This window comes from Coregonus clupeaformis, chromosome 13, assembly GCF_020615455.1.
Source record: "Coregonus clupeaformis isolate EN_2021a chromosome 13, ASM2061545v1, whole genome shotgun sequence".
Taxonomy (NCBI): Eukaryota; Metazoa; Chordata; class Actinopteri; order Salmoniformes; family Salmonidae; genus Coregonus; species Coregonus clupeaformis.
The window spans coordinates 49,283,257-49,298,778 of NC_059204.1; the positions used below are offsets into that span (position 1 = coordinate 49,283,257).

At 42.4% G+C, this 15,522-nt stretch overlaps 1 protein-coding gene across 1 annotated transcript in view; it reads left to right on the forward strand.

Moving 5' to 3' along the window:
* The first annotated feature begins 5,677 nt into the window (after positions 1–5,677).
* LOC121579692 (forkhead box protein O1-A-like) overlaps positions 5,678–15,522 on the forward strand; it is an 85,568-nt gene continuing 75,723 nt past the window's right edge. The window contains exon 1 of the mRNA XM_041894495.2: positions 5,678–6,552. Within this exon, the coding sequence (XP_041750429.1) occupies positions 5,962–6,552 (591 nt within the window). The 5' untranslated portion in view covers positions 5,678–5,961. The remainder of the gene's footprint in view (positions 6,553–15,522) is intronic.

Consider the following 15,522-nt stretch of genomic DNA (forward strand, 5'->3'; position numbering starts at 1 on the left):
GAACAGTAAGTTGAGACCTCGAACTGAGTTCCCCCCCAAAACAATATATTTATTTTTGGGTCGGGGGCCTTAAGCGACCGCTTATGTCGCTTGCATAAGCGACTCATAACTGCTGGTTATGAGTCAACCATTACTACATAGTAGGTTAAAAAATACTTCTGGGAATTGGCCACAAGGTGGCACTATTGTGACCTGAAGTGACTGCTCTACTTCCTGTCACCTTTTGCTCAATCACTAGAGCACATTTTCCAGCTTCTTGTGCGTGATTTACCATGACAGGCAAATACTATGTGTGCAAGTTTAAGGACCAGACACAAATACAGTACAGATGTCAAGCACAGCTTTACTAGTTTAGCCAATGGTGTAATTGCCTGTGTGAGGGCAGTAGAGGTGACAGGGACAGACAGCTACCACTTGAAGGTAGTGGCGTCACAAATGACTGATACATATTCTCTACATAGTGCAGTATTTTTTACCAGAGCTCTATGGGCCCTGGTCAAAAGTAGTGCACTAAATAGGGAATAGGGTGTCATTTGGGACAAAGACTGAGTCTAGACAGGATTATGTGGTCAGACAGTGTGCTCAGGTAATTGCTCAGTAGTGGTAATGTTAGGCCCTAATGAAAGATCGTATACTTCTGAATTCTCTGAGTCAGTCACCTGTATTCTAGCCTGTGCCAGTCTTTTTGTGCTATCATGGAAACTAATTGTCACTCATTGTCAGGCCAAACCATTGTTTTAAGCAATGGAGTTGGCAAGAGCACAAACAGATCTGGGACCAGGCTACCTGTATTCATATCCTTGTGTGTTTCTACTCACCTGTCCTCCCTCTTGCTGTCTTGCAGAAGACCCCGTGCCACCAGACTACTATGACAGGAATGATCACTGACCATGTTCTTTGGCGACAGTTCTGACTTACAGTAGGTGAATGCACCAATTTGTAAGTCGCTCTGGATAAGAGCATCTGCTAAATGACGTAAATGTAAATATAAATGTAAATGTGAGGGCTCATGGATGTGATGCGATGTGAACATGCACAATCGCACCATTAACCTAAACACAACTATTTTAGAGATTTGCATGCAGAGCATCTAACAAGGTGGTTTCGGTCATTGGTGGTCAGTCAATGGAATAATAGTAATATCATATAATAATAATCATATCAAAGCGCAATCTTTTGCACCAAACACACAATTTCAACCAATGTGTTATGACTTTATTACATCTAACATTTTATAACATGTTTTTTACATTTATAAAGGATACACGATAAATAAAATGAAGTATAACAATAATGAATAGTATATAGGGTGCCTTGGGGTTAAATGCAGCATACAGCAGCTACTCTTCCTGGGGTACACATAAAACGTACAAATACATGACAAAGTACAGAACAGTTATAGACAAGGAAATCAGGATATTACAATAAAAAGATGGGACAAGATCAGAGCCTGAACAACTAGTACATTTGATATTTGTGTCAAAAACACAGAACATCTTTTTATAACAGACATACCTCTCCCCATCTTCACAACAACGTTGTCAATATGACTTGACTATGATAACTGACCATCTAATGTTACTCCTAGGAGTTCAGCTTCTTCAACTTGTTCAATAAGTTACACATTTATGCACAACCCCAGTTGAGGTTTAGGTCTAAGAGAATGCTTTGAACCAAATACAGTGCTTTTGGTTTTTATATGTATTCAAGACCAGTTTATTGTTAATTACCCATTCTGACACTGACTGTAACTCCCTTCTAAGAGTCTCAGTGAGCTTACTGTCTGTAGGTGCTGATGTGTAGAGTGTTCAATCATTAGCATACATAGTCATTTGAGCTTCTTGTAAGACAAATGTACAGATCTGATGTTAGAGAAGCTTCCATTGACGAATACTTTCTGAGTTGTATTGGTTAAGAAATTCTCCAACCATGTGATTGGCTAACAGTCACAGTAAAGCCATAACAAGTGAGTTTTTTCAATAACAAATTATGATCTATAACATCAAAGGCTGCACTGAAATCTTTTAGCCAATCATCAGTGATCTGAGTCAGTGCAGTACAAATGGAGTGCCCTTTCCTACGTGCACGCTGAAAGTCAGTAGTTAACTTGTTCTTTAAAAAATGGCATTGTATTTGTTCAAACACAATTCTCTCCATCAGTTTACTAAGAACAGGCAGCAAACTGATTGGGCAGCTGTTAGAGCCAGCAAAGGGTGCTTTACTATTTTTAGGTAGTGGAATAGGGGTGGCAATACAGTCTGCTACCATTCTCAATAGTTTCCCATATAGGTTGTCTATACCTGGTGGCTTATCATTATTGATGGATAACAACTGTTTTTCCATCTATTTCACACAAACTTGACCAAATTCAAAACGGGAATCCTTCTCTTTCATTATTAGATCTTCAATACACAAATATGATGTTTCACTGTTTCTTCAATATTGTCATTTCACTCAGTTTGTCCACTTTACCAGTGCAATAGTCATTGAAATGATTGGCTGTAATGAACAATGGAGATTAATTGGGTTTTCTGCCCATAATATAATTTAAGGTGCTCCAAAGTCTATTCCCATTGTTTATGTAATTTATCTTGTTTTAGTAATATAATCTTTTTTTTTTGTCAGGCTTAGTCACAAAATGTCTCAATTGACAGTATGTCAACCAATCAGCTGAGCAGACTGACTTGTTTGCATAATTTCTTTGAACCAAACTATTTTTCAATTCATCATCAATACAATTTTTGGCAACCTTTACTGTTCCTTCACTACATTCCTAAATAAAAATAAAGTACTTTTTGCTCCATACATTTTCCCTGACACCCAAAAGTACTCGTTACATTTTGACAGGAAAATGGTCCAATTCACACACTTAGCAAGAGAACATCCCTGGTCATCCCTACTGCCTCTGATCTGGCGGACTCACTAAACACAAATGCTTGGTTTGTAAATTATGTCTGAGTGTTGGAGTGGCCCCTGGCTATCCGTCAATCTTCTTTGCTTCTCATTGATGAAGGGCTTTTTTCTAGCTTTGCACGACTTCAGCCCTGCCCCTAGGAGCCTGTTTCGAACCGTCCTCGCTGTGCACTTCACCCCAGCTGCCGTTTGCCATTCTTTTTGTAGGTCACTTGATGTCATCCTATGGTTGTTGAGTGACATTCGAATGAGTTGGCGGTCTTCCCGGTCAGTAGAGAGTCGTTTTCGCCCTCTGCCGGTCTGTAGCTTTGTTGTCCCCAATGTCTGCTGCTTGACCTTGTTCTTATGAACCGCCGTCTTTGAAATTTTAAGGATGGAAGCAACCTGACGCTCACTGTATCCCTCTGCCAGTAAAGCCAGAATTGAACCCTTCTTTTCCTCACTCAAAACTTTCCTTTTCAACTCTTTTGGCTTGGTCAATAGTTATTTTTTGATTAATATTACTTTTGAGGTACTATTAGCACTGTTTTTGCCATCCAGCTGGTCCTATTGCAAGAGGATAGTGATGACCACAGCAGTGGATTTTATACTTTTCCTCGTTAAATAAGATTTGGTTCATGTGATCACCTAATCAGTACCTAATTCAGTAGAATGAGGTGTGCCTGTGTTGGAATTCAACAGACACTGGAATGGAATGGTTGTCATACATGTAGAGATGCTGATTTAAGAAAAATGTGCAGTGGTCTCTTAATTTTCTCCAGAGCTGTATATAATCTAATGAAGTTAGATCTATAAACTTTTTTATATACCATTAGGGGAGCCTAAAGATAAATAATCCACCTGGTTAGAGAGAAACATTTTAATCCGTTTTTAATAAAGTTGGAACATTTAAAGTGAGTATGTTCGGGGCAAAATGTCCGGCCTCCAGTGGGGCAAAATGCCCCCAGGGCAATCCAATGTAAGGCAATGGTACCTACAGTGCATTCGGAAAGTATTCAGACCCCTTGACTTTTTCCACATTTTGTTACGTTACAGCCTTATTCTAAAATTGATTAAAAAACATTTTTTCTCATCAATCTACACACAACACCCCATAATGACAAAGCAAAAAAAGGTTTTTAGTAATTTTTGCAAATGTATTACAAAAAAAAAACAGAAATACCTTATTTACATAAGTATTCAGACCCTTTGCTATGAGACTCGAAATTGAGCTCAGGTGCATCCTGTTTCCATTGATCATCCTTTAGATGTTTCTACAACTTGATTGGAGTCCACCTGTGGTAAATTCATTTGATTGGACATGATTTGGAAAGGCACACACCTGTGTATATATAAGGTCCCACAGTTGACAGTGCATATCAGAGCAAAACCAAGCTATGAGGTCGAAGGAATTGTGCGTAGAGCTCCGAGACAGGATTGTGTCGAGGCACAGATCTGGGGAAGGGTACCAAAACATTTCTGCAGCATTGAAGGTCCCCAAGAACACGGTGGCCTCCATCATTCATAAATGAAAGAAGTTTGGAACCACCAAGACTCTTCCTAGAGCTGGCCGCCTGGCCAAACTGAGCAATCGGGGGAGAAGGGCCTTGGTCAGGGAGGTGACCAAGAACCCGATGGTCACTCTGACAGAGCTCCAGAGTTCCTCTGTGGAGATGGGAGAACCTTCTAGAAGGACAACCATCTCTGCAACACTCCACCAATCAGGCCTTTATGGTACAGTGGCCAGACGGAAGCCACTCCTCAGTAAAAGGCACATGACAGCCCATTTGGAGCAAAAAACATGTTTTTGCTTTGTCATTATGTGGTATTGTGTGTAGATTGTTTTTTCCCCTCATCAATTTAATCAATTTTAGAATAAGGCTGTAACGTAACAAAATGTGGAGAAGTCGAGGGGTCTGAATACTTTCCGAATGCACTGTATATCAGCATTTTCCAAAATCATATCCAAATCATCTATAAGTAACTTCATTGAATTACACAATCAATTTTGAGATACTTTAGGGTGATTTGGGTAGGAAGCGCGAAAACCTCATCAATATGAGGCTATTAATAGTGAGATGTCCAATGGCATTTTGTTTCGATATTTGATTTGTTAAATTAAAATAAGATACCTAGGTTTTTAGAGTCAATTACTAAAAAATGCAGAAATAAAACGTATCAAATGGATTTTAACACACTAATCTTCAGGGGGCATTTTGCCCCATAGAGGGAGGCGTTTTCCCCGATAGTGGGGCAAAACACCCTCTTTATAAAGTTTATGTTTATTGAATAACGACAACAACAACAACAACAAAATTCTGCCCACTTATTTCCCTTCATAAATGTGTTTGCTTAAGGATAACCAGTATTAATACTTTTATAAATCCAAGGCTTGTCCAACATTTTATAAGGTAGGCCAATACTTAATAACATTGACACCCCAGACAACTTTCACATAAGACATGGGCTAAAAAATAGACAGACACAACTCAAAAACACATTGTTCTAACCGCTTGCACTTCCTTCAATATTTTCCATGTTATAACGTTTTAACTCACTGCCCTGGCCCCTGTTTTCAGGGTGGAAAATATTGTTCTTGATAGAATAAGAACAGAAACATCCATTAGGCAATGTAATAGCCATGTCCTGTTTACTTTATATATAGAGGCCTAAGGGTTATCATTGGTGGCGGCTCACTGTCACTCAAGGTCCTAGTGGGTGTTACCCAATGGCTGTTACCAGTTTACTTCGTAGGATTTACAAAGGTAATTTAGTATAACCGTGATTGACACTGACAGTAGACAACGACAAAGACAGGCGTGATAGACAGAACAGAAGACGGATACACTTTGACTGTAACCGCGCAGTTTTAGATAAAGGACAGCCCGAGTGAGTTTTATTTTTATTCCTTCATCGCAAACCACCGGCCTTTATCAACCAGTGCCTTTTATCAGGGAGTTCGTGAAGAAGTGACGACGGTTTCTACTCTTTTACATTTGGTGCCTGGACTGGACGATTCATTGAGTGTCTTTATGTGACAGTTGCGCTATTTGCCCGTTTGCTTTCGAGATGGCAGAATTACCACCGCCGCAACAGTTGGTTGATATTGACCCAGATTTCGAGCCGCTCTCTCGCCCCCGGTCATGCACCTGGCCTCTGCCTCGACCGGAGTTCATCGAACCGGCCAGCTCGAACACATCTTCACCGGCGCCTTCAGTCAAGCAGGAGCCTGTCGAATACATTAGGAACCTCAGTTTGTTAGAGGAGTCAGAGGACTACCCGGAGGATGAGAAACCGCTCGTTTTGTGCAATGATTTTCAATGCCAGGAGAAATGTATACACCAGCAACAGCAGCAACAACATCATCCACAGCAGTTACAGAAGCACCCGGGTACTCTGCTGCCACACCAGCAACAGGTGCCCCCGCTCTCGTCCCCCGTCGGGTCGAATTCGGTGGCCTCCGCCGCAGCCGCGCAGAGGAAAAGCAGCTCGTCGCGTCGGAACGCGTGGGGGAATATGTCCTACGCGGACCTCATCACCAAGGCGATAGAGAGCTCACCCGAGAAGCGGCTCACCTTGTCTCAGATCTATGACTGGATGGTGAAGAGCGTGCCATATTTTAAGGATAAAGGTGACAGTAATAGCTCTGCAGGTTGGAAGGTAAGCAAGCAAAAAGCATCCATTCGCGCGTAATATCTAATATGACATTATGTAGGCCTATTTTATAACCATCTTGTTATGAATTATCCCCTGAATTATAGGCTACACTGTGTCAAGTCAACTAAATTAGGTTCAGAATGCAAAAAAGGCCCACGTCATTAATTCACTATGTGCCACAATGTCCCGCAGTGCAGAATCATGGATAGATATGGGGTAATTGGAGATCACGGGGCAGTGATAAAAAAATAACAAATGTGTATCTCAGATCGATTGTCTAGGGCCAAGTTAACCACCCCTGATGTAAGAAAGTCATTACCATCATGCTTTTAGGGAAAGAGGATCATTTTGTAGGCCTACATGTATTAAACTGGAGTTTGACCAATTCCAGTCCCCTTGCTAAGTGGGTCCGTGGTCCTCCCTGGGATACTTTTTATGTAGAAGGAATGAGAAGCTCAGTTCTGGTGACTTTTTAAATGGACATTCTACTCCAAAATGAATGAAAATTATGCTGACACATAGAGATAGATAGAGGACTCATCTTTGTATCTGTTACACTATAGCATCTGTGACAACATGAACAGCACCATTGAGGCTAGCCCCTTTTGAAGTAGTCAATTTTCTTCTCCACGATTGGCTGATCCCTCCTGATGACCCCTCCAGGGTCACCAGGAGGGTCCAGTCAATGAAGTTGGAAGTCCCACCCAGTTGACTACATTAAAATGGTGGAAACCCTCAATGGCGCTGCCCATGCTAATTCAACCTTTTGGTCACTAGAGGCCTCTATCATTCTCTATCTGCTGACACCATCTAAAATATAATTTCCACCTCCAGAAATGAGCCCAATAACATATTGTTAAAAATTATGTAAAAATTATTTTGGGGCTCCCGAGTGGCGCAGCGGTCTAAGGCACTGCATCTCAGTGCTTGAGGCGTCACTACAGACCCCCTGGTTCGATTCACAACCGGCCGTGATTGGGAGTCCCATAGGGCGGCGCACAATTGGCCCAGCGTCGTCCGGTGTAGGCCGTCATTGCAAATAATAATTTGTTCTTAACTGACTTGCCTAGTTAAATAAAGGTTAAAAATAAAATTAAAATAACATATTGGACCATGCATATAGCCTATGCATGGTCTATATTATCAGATGTGCTATTAGCAATAAGCATTATCACCTGTAGGCCAACTGATGCATTTACCCCTTTGGACACAACATCCTGATGGCTGTTATTACATCCTTATTACATTGTTGTTATTATTATTCATAATGATTATTTTATTATAAATATAAATACATCATTATTCATTATTAGTATTCACTCGAAAAAATATATATTTTTGGTTTCTATTACGCTCAACAGTTTCCCGTGTGTATCAATGGTCTACCACCCAAAGGACATCCAGCCAACTTGACACAACTGTGGGAAGCATTGGAGTCAACATGGGCCAGCATCCCTGTAGAATGCTAGCATCCCTGTAGAATGCTTTGGACACCTTGTAAAGTCCATGCCCCGATGAAATGAGGCTATTCTGAGGGCAAAAGGGCGGGGGGTTCGCAATGTTTGGTATACTCAGTGTATGTCATTGCCCTTTTAAGATGCAATTGCCCCTTTAAGAGCTCTTGAGTTTAGATAATTTGGCTCTGTTCACCTAAAAGAGCTGTTCATTTGGCTCCCAAATGGCTCTTCGTTCAGTAGTGCGTAGAAATGTATCTAAAACCTGCACTGAGGAATTACCATCATCAGAGAATGAGTTTTTATAATTTATCTGAAGATAATCAATGTCTGGAGCTCAAAGAGCAACAGTAACAGTATGCAAATCAGGGAGCCAAATTATGCGATTTGGTTCCCGACGTTCACCAAAAAGTGCACCATGCCTGAAACGCCGGTTGAAAAAAGTGCTAGCAAAGGAAAACTTGGATCCCCCTCTTTTTTTTACCAAAGGCCAAAACTCTTTTCAAAATACATTAGCCAAAACTGCTTTTAAAAGTGTTTTCCCATGATTGCATTAAGAATTGTGCATTGACTGCTTGTCCGAATACGTTTCCCTCCCTATGGCTCTCGCAACTTGAATGCACCTCAAGAGGAATACTTCTCTCACATAGAACACACAACAAGAAGCCGACTAGGTAAATAAGTCAACTATTCAACTATGGGGTTGTCTGATTTTATTTAAATAACAACATTACATGGCAAAAATATTAGCACTGGAAGTTGCACCTGAGTGATAAAGTATAGGCTTTGTATTACTTTACCAGCAGCTACAGTAGGGCAGACTACACACCTCTGTTTGAGTTGAGCGCCGTGGTTATTATTACAGACTATTTCATTCCCTTTCAACATCAGAGTGTCAGCAACAAGCATGCATGTCAGTTCAGTGCACACAGCGTAACAGAGAAAATAAAATATTTGAGAATACATTTATTTGGGAATATATTTTGTAGAACAGACATGCTTCTGTATTAGGCTATGTCATCTCCAAACCAGCCCACCCCCCCATCCCCCCGGAGATTTTAATTGCAGATCTACACTGACCTCAAAAACGACATCTCCAGAATCCATATGATGGAAATCCGTTGCAGTGACGGAGAGCTTTAATCCCTGTGACAACTTCAGAGAAGTTTACTTGTTTCTCAAAGCTGGAGTGTAGGCTATTCAGAGAGGTGAGACGCTCTGAACATAGCATATAGAAATAGAATGAATAGAGCCAACACGATTCCCTAATCTATCTAGATAATTCTATCTACACAGAGTGAAGATTCTGATGATTCTGTTCTCACAGCTGATCTTTTCCAGTGAAGAGCACATCTCTCCATTAAAGGTGGACCATCTTGCTTATCATACATGCTTTATAGAGCATTCATAAACTATTCATAAGTACTACACAGATGCTTCACAAATCATCTAAAAAGACTTATCTATGGTAATACAATTTCAAATAAGGCATTCATAAATGGTTTGTTTAATGTTACATCTAAGGATAATAATAGGTGCCTTCTCAAAGGCACAGGTAACTGTGTAATTGTAACTGTGCATTTATAACCGTGTCTCTCATTCACCCCACTACATAGCTGAAGTTTTAGCGTAGCAGTCTTGCGGCTGTTATGTTACTCTAATGGACGTCAGGCGTCCCTCCCTTCTACAGGATAAAAATAGCTGTGGAGGGTTACCTGTATCTACCTGTGAGACAGGTACTCCAGAGGTGTGTTCCAAGACGTAACAGTCATGGTCTGCCTACGCGTGCCGCGACAAAACAACGTCTGCCCTCGTTCCCCTTGAGACAGCGCAGTGTCAGCATTCCATGCGGTCATGGGATGTTTCTGTGGATCCACTTTTAAGATGTAGCAGTGGGCATGTGTGTCAGAGAGATCAAATCAAATTTGATTTGTCACATGCGCTCGAATACGATGGGTGTAGACTTTACCGCAAAATACTTGCTTATGAGCCCTTCCCAACGATGCAGCGAGAACGAAAGAGAGAGAGACAGAGAGAAAGAGAGAGAAGGAATAAAGAGAGAGACCGAGTGACAGAGAGAGACAGAAGGAGAGAGAGAGAAAGAGAAGGAATAGAGAAAGAGGAGAGAGGAGGAGAACAGCAGGTTCCAGAGATCAGGCTCAAAAAGCCACCTAGGGGCAGTGTGATTTAAATCTCTGTATCAACGCCGTGTCACCATGCTGTGCTGGTTCATTGGTTTTAGATGATGTTTTAGATTTATATATTGACAAATGACTGAATGTGTAACAACTTGCGTTCTGCCTGAATTGTGTGTCTGTGTCTGTCTGTGTGTGTCTGTGACTGTCACTGCAGTGGAAGGAATGCGACTGGCAAACCCCCTGTCCATATAATCTTATCCATTGTGATCTTAAAGGCAAAACGTATCCTAAATCTGCACTTTTACTCTGAGACGCTTGATAGGCTACAGACAGCCTCTGACTAGGGTGAGTGACGGCTCTAAGTGTGAGGTTGGTAGAGGAGAGGGGGAGAGAGAGAGAGTCTGTCACTGGAGTGTAAGGAATGCGACTGGCAAACCCGCTTTATAGGCACCGTGCCCATTTGGGGTGGCACCGCACTCTTATTGGCTGTGTATGTGTGTAGTCCGAGTTTTACCCCACCCCATTAGAATCAATGCTGGTCGTGTTTAGTTTCTGTTCAAGACGTGTTGGCAAAGAATGAAAGCTAGGAGGAGTGGGCAGACAGGCCTGTAAGGAGAACAGAGAGGGAGCAATCTATCTGTTATATCAGAGTATCTGTAGCTACAATATACCAGTATTAAAGGACTGAAGGACTGAAGAATGGTTTGTCATCATTATGTAGACTTGCTAAAGAAATGACCCAAAATAATTTACGCCGCCGATACTGTATGCACATTTTCATTTTCATTTCATTTACTTTCCTTCTAAACCAGGTTAAATGCAATGTTTTCTTACAGATTCCTTTTGACCCAATTTAACTAGGCCTATAGGCACAGTGTCCATGATGCTATGGTTTGTTTGTGTGTCAATCTTGAACGTTTTGTTCCTTTGAAACTCTAACACACGCACCCTTGTTTATATTAGTAGTGGAGTACTCTGTGTCCTTGTCCATATTCCTCAACAGCACTGTGTATGTAGCAAAGGACCCTGCTGCTGGTGGCTGTGCAAATGTTTATCAGTCAGCCTTGATATGGCTGGTCGCTGGATGAACCTAGGTACCCCAGTAACCTTTAAAGTCCAGAGGAGTGAAGGGAGAGAGGGGAGAGATTCTTCCCTCTCCAGTGATACAGCACGTGCTTCGGCCTCCCTTCCTTCTTCTGTCACTCATTTTACTCCTCTCGAAAACAAACAAGTTATAGAACCTCTGTTGGAATACTAGAGAGAGCCCCGCTTCAGGCTTATCTAAAACAAAACAAAACAAAACAAAACACGCTATCGGTCAGTGCACATGATGATATTGTAGGGCAAGAGGAGCACAACAAGCAGTGAGTGAGTTCAGAGTTGGTCATGGAAAGATTTGGCATGCAGGTTATTGGCACCCAAATGCACTGCATGACTCTCGTGAACACAATGACACAATTCCCAGTTGTTGTCAATTCTACCAGGCTCTGAGTTTGTTGTGGTGTCTTACAGACAGACATCCAGTCAATAAGAGAAAGCTTCACTCAGCTCTATTCCTCCACATGCTGATTTGGTGAGCAGCAGACACTGCACTAGACTAGATGGTTGTAGAAATACCTTAAGTACCATAAGCCTCAGTGGGGGTGGTCTGGCACTGGGCCAGTTCAATAAGAGCTATCATAACGCTGGCACAGGAAGTTTTCTCGTTTACTACAGCACTGTGAGCTTAGAGCAGGCTTGGGCTCAGACTAAAGGCTGTATGTATCAAGCATCTCAGAGTAGGACTAGGAGTGCTGATCTAGAATCCTTAAAAGCTTGTTTGTGTTTGTTAAATAAAAGGCCCACATACTGTATTTTGGCACTCAAAACATTCCTCAGTGGGAAAGGAATGTAAAAATATATATATACATATTCTCGTACGGACGGTAATATTCTTTATCAGTCAAAACACTCCATGTTGTTTTTACGAGGCTATCTTGGCAGCGCCGACCGAGGCACCACTGTGGGTAGGCTAAGTGTGAATATGGATGTGAGAGTTCAGATGGGGTGACTCGTCTTATAAGAGACATTACGCAAACAAAACATTTACTGGAATTGGAATGCCCTGGGCCAAAGTCTGCTGCCGTGCGTAGGTAGTTAGTCAGCTCAGTGGTGATGATAGGATAGGGAGAGCCGGGGAGAACCGTCTGGTGAGGTGAAGAAGACCATGTGAGAGTGAGCCACACTACTACTTAGACCAGACACACAGATAGACAGACAGAATGACAGGTTACTCTGGACAGACAGACAGACAGACAGACAGACAGACAGACAGACAGACACAGATAGACAGATGGAATTACAAACAGAAGAGAAGATGCAGACACATTTAGACAGACAGAATGACAGGTTACTCTGGACAGACAGACAGACAGACAGACAGACAGACAGACAGACAGACAGACAGACACAGATAGACAGACAGACAGATAAAAACATGGACTTAGAAATTAAGACTAACTCATCTCCCACAGCGTTTTGTGCTTTACTTGTCCTGTGTTCAATCAACGTTTTGCAGTATATGCCTAGCAGCCTAAGTGTTTAGGAGTTTAATGTTTCTTCTGTGAGATGGAACACCAATAGGGAGTCAGGAAATGCCTGCAGAGCTATATGTGACTGACTGGCTGCCGGGGCTGAACAAATCAGTTTCCATTGTGTGAAACAAAACGACTTGGTCACTGCATGGCCGCTTTATGAATTACTACCCTAGCTACAAGACAGCCTTTTCCTCCTTTTCATTCTAAACCTGTCTGAAATTCTTCAACATCTATAGCCTTTCTTCTTTTTCAACGTGGGGGTGTGTCGTGGGGTAGGGGCGCCTGGCGATGCTAGAAGCCATAGAACTTACTTTCAGGCCCGAAACCTGTCTTTTTCTGAGTCCTCAGTCTTGACAATAACAGGAGGTAACACAAATGCCTCAATCAATGTAGGAGCTGTGGGGGGGGGCATCAAACATCCTCGAATTCCAGAGTTGTGTGCTCATATCCCTGCGTCGTCCGTGTCCTCTAGTTTCCTGTGCGGACTCAACTGCTTGGCCTTTCAGGTCTGTGTCCCAAATGGCTAGTGCTGAGCGATTAACTGACATTGGTTCAATTATTTGAATTCCATTTTGTTCTGGGCAATGCACAGTTTCTCTACAGATAAATCTAATCAAGCCTGAACTGTGCGGTTTGTAATAGGGAGTTGTAGTTTCCAACAGTCCAATATTCTACATAGTTTAGCGCAGGTAAAATCCTAGAGGAAAACCTGGTTCAGTCTGCTTTCCACCAGACACTGGGAGATGAATTCACCTTTCAGCAGAACAATAACCTAAAACACAAGGCTAAATCTACACTGGAGTTGCTTACCAAGAAGACAGTGAATGTTCCTGAGTGGCCGAGTTACAGTTTTGACTTAAATCTGCTTGAAAATCTATGGCAAGGCCTGAAAATGGTTGTCTAGCAATGATCAACAACCAATTTGACAGAGCTTGAAGAATTTTGAAGAAAAAAAAAGTTGCACAATCCAGGTGTGGAAATCTCTTAAAAATTTACCCAGAAAGACTCACAGCTGTAATCGCTGCCAAAGGTGATTCTAACATGTATTGACTTAGGGGTGTGAATACTTATGTAAATGAGATATTACTGTATTTCATTTTCAATAAATTTGCTATAATTTCTAAAAACTTGTTTTCACTTTGTCATTATGGGCTATTGTGTGTAGATGGGTGAGAAAAACATATATTTAATCTATTTGGATTTTTAGGCTGTAACACAATAAGTCAAGGGGTAGGAATACTTTCTGAAGGCACTGTATATAAGCACATCATGCCTGTGTGTCTGTGAATGCGTCCGTCTGTCTGTAGTGTGTAAGCTGCTATGTGACCAGAAGTCAGTACAAGCCATCGCATCATGTGACTCAGTTTAGCCTTGGAACATTCGTGGGACATGGGGTGGGGTGGGGTGAGGGAGTGTTTGTGCGTGCGTGCATGCGTGTTGTTGGCCATGGGGTGACAGAGTTGCAGTGTGAAGGGTCGGTTGTGTGACATTGCATGTAGTCACCATGAACTCTAAGGATTGGAATCAAGCGCTTTAACCACTCATGACCACAAAGTCTCCTGTTTGAGCCCTTAGCCCTCAGCCCTGTCCTGCAGTAGAGGCCCACACATTGGAGACACAGGGAGTGCTGCGGCTTGAACATTTGTGTGGGTCAGTCAGTCTGCTGAGAAATACTTGGCATGAATTGAGGTCATGTCTTTGGTACTACTATGTGGTCAACCACCAATAAAACACAAGAATACTGTTATGACAAATACCGCATAGGTATGGCATACATTTAGCGGTTGAAAATATATTTCAGGTGATTATAACCTGTAAATAACAAAATAACTGCAGTACTTTGACAAACGATCCGGGAGCACAACCTCAAAGAGCATCCTCGCTCGTTGTGTGCAAATTGCTGTTGTCCTTTAATCTAAAACAAACAAACATAACAGGAGTTTTTCATGTCATGTTATGCCGGCCGGCCCAACCCCCGGCCCGGCCCCAGCCCCCGCCCCCGCCCCAGCCCCAAGCCCCGGACGGTGGAACCTTTGGCGATTGGTTATTTTTACCCCTTCCTGTAAAAACACCAGCAGCTCGGTCGGTGCCTTGGTTCGTCCCCCACAATGAACTATGATGCACATCCTGCTGACTGGCTGGAAAATATCACCGGCCTGCCGTGTGTTCGCATCTCCTCCGCCCTGAAAAACATAAGGGCCAGGCAGGGTGGGAGGGAAGGAGGAGGGAAGGGGTAGGGAGGTAGAGATAGCAAGAGGAGGGAGGGAGATAGTGAGATAGAGAGGGAGGAAGGGAGGCAGGGAGGAGGGAGAGAGGGAGGCAGGGAGGAGTTAAGGCGCTAACAGACAGCGCGCGGCAGGTGGGGTGGCCCATTCATTTTCAATGAAGGCAGGGGGGCAAAATTATATCCAGGCGGCGCGGTCGGCGGTGCTCATTCCTGTGAAGACCGCTCAAGCCGAGACGGAGAAAATAGAAATCTATTCCATTTCTGAAGCGGTGCCGTCGTTGTTGACCAATAACAGAAAACGTAGCCTGCGTGGTGATACATCAGCACGTACATCCAACATAAGGACCAGCTAACTTGCCCACTCTAGCTAGCTGGCTAAAACGTTCAGTTTACAGAGTCACGTTTAACAATATAAATCATTGTTTTCTAATAGTTTTTTGGAATTAATAATTTCTGTTGCATGTAAATAAAATGTTATGCATGCTTATGGTGTTATAGCAATTCACCTTTGACATGTTGATAACGTGTGCTTATTTCGTGTAATGCTCACCGCCGGCTGTCACCCAGTTTGTGTAGGC